A 5,832-nucleotide genomic window follows, 5' to 3' on the forward strand; every position below is an offset into this window, starting at 1 on the left:
TAGATCTTACCTACCCTATGATCAGGGCTGTGGCTGAAAGACAGAGCAGTAAGAAGGGGCCAAGGAGTAGCAGTAGAAAGGCTGCAGAAAGAGCCTGGAGCCCAGAGGAAGGGACAAAGGAGGTGAGGGGGTGGGTGGGGGCAGAAAGAGGAGACGAAAGCAGAATACAGAACATTGCTAGAGAGCAGGAAATGAGATGAAAGGAGACAAATTTAGAGAAGAAAATTTTTCGGTTGCGACCCGGATTCGAATCCGGGACCGTTTGAATGAGAGGCCAACAACTTAACCTCTAGGCCACGAGAGCCCCGGGAAACTTGGCACACTGGTGCTGTGGTCTGCTCTGTGATCATAGCCGGGGATTTTGTGAAATATTATTATGGATTCCGTTTTAAGATATTCCTGATTCCTGATTCCTGATTTAAAAAAATATTTATTTTATTTTGTTTTATTTTATTTTATTTTATTTTATTTATTTGTTTATTTGGAGGGGGGGGGGGGGGGGGGTCATTATACCCGTTTTTTCCGTGCTGGTCCGGTGATATATCGATATTTTTGTTGGTCTTTTTGTGATAGAAAAAAATCCAGGCCTATGATCACAGATAATAGGTTTGTGTATTTGTGTGTCAAGTCTGAGGCTTAAATTTCAATAGTTTCTATGGAAAACGCTTTCCCCCGTGACATGGCCAAAGATCCAAGAAAGCCGCCACGGAGACCATCTTTTTCATAAAACACAATCAATTCCGTCATAATTCTTCTAAATAGTTTATAATTAGCCTCCGTCACCTTTAAAATTGCAAGAATATCATTAATAAATCCCTAGTAAATTCCTCGTAACATGTACATATCCCCTTAAAGACAGCAATGCTTTTGGGATCACTGAAGCAAAGATCTGAAATGAGCCCAGAGGAGGGGACAAAGTTGGGGGTATGGATGGGGGCAGAAAGAGGAGACGAAAGCAGACCTCTGAACATGGTTAGAGAGCAGGAAAGGGGATAAAAGGAGAACATTTTAGAGAAGAAAATGTTCCCGAGGCTGTCAGGTTTCGAACCCGGGACCTATTGAATGAGAGGCAAACACCGTAACGTCTAAACCATGAGAGCCCTCTCTCAACTTTTCTGCCTCTGTTCCAGTTCATGACAAATCTATCACGCCCATTACCAAATGGAAGATTTGAATCGAATATCATGTCTAACCTTTTACCGTACTTATATACAGATTGTTGCTCGTGTTGGTTACGTTAAGCGGGTGGTTGGCAGGTGCTCTGGTGTGGTTTCTTCTTCTTTCCGATCAAACATATATCGTCCTGATCTCTCCTCCGATCCTTTCTTGTGTTTGTTAGCACCTTGTAACACCTCTAATCTTCGGCATCTATATTATGACCTTACTGTGTTGTAAATGCCGTAAAACGCTTTCTAAAACTATATTGAAGTTATGTTGCTGTGATCATCGCTAGGCATAAGATGTTGGCGATATGCTCTCTAAGAAATGTAGCCTAGAGGTACCGTGTTCAACTTCCATTCCAAAAATACCGGGTTTCAAACCTGTTCAGTGCAATTATCACTTCCTTCGCCTCCTCTTCCACCTCTTCTTCATTCAATACCCCCACACCCACCCCTCCTCTCTCCGCCAGGAGTCTTTTTATTACATATCCCTCTTTATGCTCCTTTTCATATTTTTTCCTTTTGGTAATGGTTTCTTTTTATTCACTCCTCAATCAGCGAATTAACATTGCTGTTGTTTAGATAATAATTACTGAGGCGGGGAGGGGTCCTAAGATGTTAAACCTGCCAAGAAGTGGACAGACAAGCAGATAAAGGTATTAGTCTCTAACGGTGTCCGCACTATTCCGTCCTTAGAGATGATGATGTCTGTGTTATATTGGTCTGTATGCCTTGTTGTTTGATGATTGCTAGTGTGCCTAATTCTGCACGTGCATGCTCAACAAACGACAATGCCACTGAGTGCAGTGCACGTAAGGGATCGGGTGCTCTGTTTGCTTAGTTGACATCGAGCTGGACTGTGGTGTGTATGACCCTTGTTCGGATCCCCAGTGGGGCCTTCTCGGATTGTTTATGGAGTTTCCACCCCAACACACAAACACTTACACACACGTATGATAGTCCCATCAGAAATGGGCGTTGGATTCTGAAGTCTCGTTTAAAAAAAATAACTTTACAGTGTTGATAGTGACGTTGGTAGTCTAGTGGTTAGGCTACCAGACCTGTACTCGTGAGAATGCGGGTTTGGGTGTTCGAGCCTCAGCTCGGTCCAACATTGTATCCTTGGCAAAGATACTTTACATGAAGTCCCCATTTGGCTCAGTCCTTTCAGAGGTGGACGTTAAACTCAGAGGTCAGGCCTCTTAAATAAACTAATAGTGTAGATAGGGGCATTAAACCTACACCATTTAACTTTTTTGTTCACACTGTAGATAGGGGCGTTAAACCTTTACCATTTCACCGGGGAGGGGGGTAGTGTTGAATGGGGCGTTAAACCTATACATTTTCACCATTTTTTCAGTATTGATAGAGGTGTTAAACCTATACGACAATTTCTACTACTATGCCAGTGATCGGTTTTGTGCACTCTGTCCTGTCATAGAGTGGCTCAACAGACGTCATGAAATCAAGTTGATGTGGAGCTGACAGAGCATCATTTGTACCTTTCCTGACTTAGAGTAGGCAATGGGAGAACCTTCAACATTTCCCATCTGCGTTTAACGGGCTTTGGACCGTCACATTGTTCTATAGGGAGAACATTGTGGCCGCATTAAAAATGTTGCTGATGTTCTTGCAACAGTGATTTCTTGTCACTCAGCTGTGACATTTTTTCAGGATTTTCATACCGGGGAGTTTGTAAGTTCGTGAAATTCAGTATCTTTCTTCATATCTTTCACTTGTCCTCAAAGGATATTTGGTAGCCCTGAAAAGGACTGGTTTTGTTTTTTACTCCTCTTTTGTAGCCCTGAAAAGGACTGCTAGTTTTCTGGTAAACCTAAAAAGGAATTGTTGGCTTTATGGTAGCTCTAAAAAGGACTGTTTGGTTTTCTGGTAGCCCTGAAAAGGACTTTAGCTTTTATAGAAGCCCTGAAAAGGACTGTTTAGTTATTACAGTAGCCCTGAAAAGGACTGTTTGATTATTATAGTAGCCCTGAAAAGGACTGTTTAGTTATTATAGTAGCCCTGAAAAGGACTGTTTAGTTATTATGGTAGCCCTGAAAAGGACTGTTTGGTTATTATAGTAGCCCTGAAAAGGACTGTTTAGTTATTATAGTAGCCCTAAAAAGGACTGTTTACTTATTATAGTAGCCCTGAAAAGGACTGTTTAGTTATTATAGTAGCCCTGAAAAAGACTGTTTGGTTATTATAGTAGCCCTGAAAAGGACTGTTTAGTTATTATAGTAGCCCTAACAAGGACTGTTTACTTATTATAGTAGCCCTGAAAAGGACTGTTTACTTATTATAGTAGCCCTGAAAAGGACTGTTTAGTTATTATAGTAGCCCTGAAAAGGACTGTTTACTTATTATAGTAGCCCTGAAAAGGACTGTTTAGTTATTACAGTAGCCCTGAAAAGGACTGTTTACTTATTATAGTAGCCCTGAAAAGGACTGTTTAGTTATTACAGTAGCCCTGAAAAGGACTGTTTAGTTATTATAGTAGCCCTGAAAAGGACTGTTTGATTATTATAGTAGCCCTGAAAAGGACTGTTTAGTTATTATAGTAGCCCTGAAAAGGACTGTTTAGTTATTATAGTAGCCCTGAAAAGGACTGTTTGATTATTATAGTAGCCCTGAAAAGGACTGTTTAGTTATTATAGTAGCCCTGAAAAGGACTGTTTAGTTATTATAGTAGCCCTGAAAAGGACTGTTTAGTTATTATAGTAGCCCTAAAAAGGGCTGTTCAGTTTTCTGGTAGCCCTGAAAAGGACTATTTGGTTTTCTGCTAGCCCGGAAAAAGACTTATTTCTTTGGTCCGAGGGGACTGGTTTGTTTTCCTCTTCTTCTGATAAGAAAAAGATCTTTCCGTTTTGTGCCAAGTTGTGAGGGGCGGTCAGAGGTCAGAGGTCAGAGGAGGGTCCGTGGTGTGAGCCTGGTCCGAATGCCGAGAGTGGAGGGGTGGTCAGAGGAGGGTCCGTGGTGTGAGCCTGGTCCGAATGCCGAGAGTGGAAGGGTTGGGGGGGGGGTCCATACGCCGACAATGGTTCAGCCCAAGAGCCAGTGTTCAGGGAACTCTGTGATTTCCCCAGTACACATCTCTACCTCGTGACGGAGGAGTCCTGGCCCTGTGTAGGAGATGCTGGGGTTTCACGGGTCTCTGGACAGGGGTTCGGACCTCGGCGAGACGTTGAGCACCGGTATCGGGTGTCCGGTGGTGGCGGCTGAGTGGAGCATGAGGGGGTCGTGGTGGTGTAGTAGAGCCAGGCGTAGAGCAGACTCGATCTCCAACATCTCGGCGAAGTAGTCTGGAGAAAACAGAGTGTGAGCCGGGTCCTGTTCACAGCTGCAGATCTCTTCCCGCTCTCCGATCAGCACGGGGATCCTGTTGTCTGTTTCTTCCGGTGTTGAGACGCTAGGACTGAGCTGTTCTGGAGAGGAACCTGTCGTCTGTGACTGCCAGGAAGAGTTTGCTGAAAAATCGCTGGAAGCGTCTCTCGTCACTGACGACAAAGAAGAACTCGCAGAAGACAGTAAACGTGGTCGTGCCTCGAGAGTGTGCCGCTCCATGATGTCTCGGATTTGGAAGATCGTTGCTCGTTCGTTGGGAGACAGGGCGAGAAGGAGGGTGAGACACTCCCGGTTAACTGGTTCTAGTCGGGATGAGCTCTTCACCGTCGTCAGGATGTAGCCACGAAGGTGAGAGGGTCTGTTTCCCAGGAGAATACACCAGGACAAGACACCAAACGAGTAACTCTCCATCTTGAAGGCATTCTGCTCCATCGAGTGATTGTCCAGCTCTGGGGCGCGATATTCTGGAGTACCGGTCCAGCTGTTGGGCTTGTCAGACTCTCGGGGTAAGACCTGAGCCGACCCGAACCCACAGAGTTTGAAGACGCTGTTTTGGTCCGTGAGAACGTTGGCCAGTTTCAGGTCTCCGTGGACGATGCGTCTTGTGTGCAGGTAACATAGGGCATCGGTGAGCTGTGTGACACAAGACTGCGGCTCATTGCCTGTCATCTCGTCCAGGTACTGGTGGAGAGCGAACGGCAAAAACTCGGTGAACAAGGCCTTGTAGCTCGGCCCTTCGACAGCCAGGGACATCCGGACGATGTTTGTGTGTCTCAGAGACTGCAGTACGGACACTTTGTGGCGGAATCGGTCCACTCTCCTTTTCCGTCCAACCCTCGATTCGCCGCTGAAGGAAAAGTTGTGGATGTTGATCATGGCGAACTTGTCTAGCTTGCGACCTTTCTTGTTCACCCTGTGCACTTGCTTGTAGGACTCCCGAAGCATGGTCCGTCCTTCCTCCATGTCGAGCGCGGGCAAGGCATCGCCGTCGAGGGTCTTGAACCTTGGTTCCTGGAGTTTGTGCATCTTACTCATGGTGGCGCTGTAGGTGACAGAGTGACGTCGATGAGAAAGCTTTCGAATGTATAAGCAGGAAGCTGGTGGCAGAGAGCGTACTGGCTTGCAGAGCGAATACAGTCGAATGAAGAGTGGCTAGCGTCTTGAGCTTATATATGTGGGGACTCATACCCCGTTAGATTTGACACCCCAGGGAAGTAGACAAAGACCGCGAGTTTCAACAACAGTTGTTTACTGACAGTTATTTTAGCACGACAACACCCGGAGGCTGGCCCCTCTTTGAACAATAAAAAAAAATTCTGGCCACGGC

At 45.4% G+C, this 5,832-nt stretch overlaps 1 protein-coding gene across 1 annotated transcript; it reads right to left on the reverse strand.

Moving 5' to 3' along the window:
- Positions 1–4,304: 4,304 nt before the first annotated feature.
- On the reverse strand, positions 4,305–5,540 carry LOC101861692 (serine/threonine-protein kinase plo1-like). Its single transcript, XM_005109905.1, has one exon. It carries the CDS (start codon positions 5,538–5,540, stop codon positions 4,305–4,307), a length of 1,236 nt encoding a protein of 411 aa, XP_005109962.1.
- Positions 5,541–5,832: the final 292 nt, after the last annotated feature.

Source organism: Aplysia californica, unplaced genomic scaffold (assembly GCF_000002075.1).
Source record: "Aplysia californica isolate F4 #8 unplaced genomic scaffold, AplCal3.0 scaffold00827, whole genome shotgun sequence".
Classification (NCBI taxonomy): Eukaryota; Metazoa; Mollusca; class Gastropoda; order Aplysiida; family Aplysiidae; genus Aplysia; species Aplysia californica.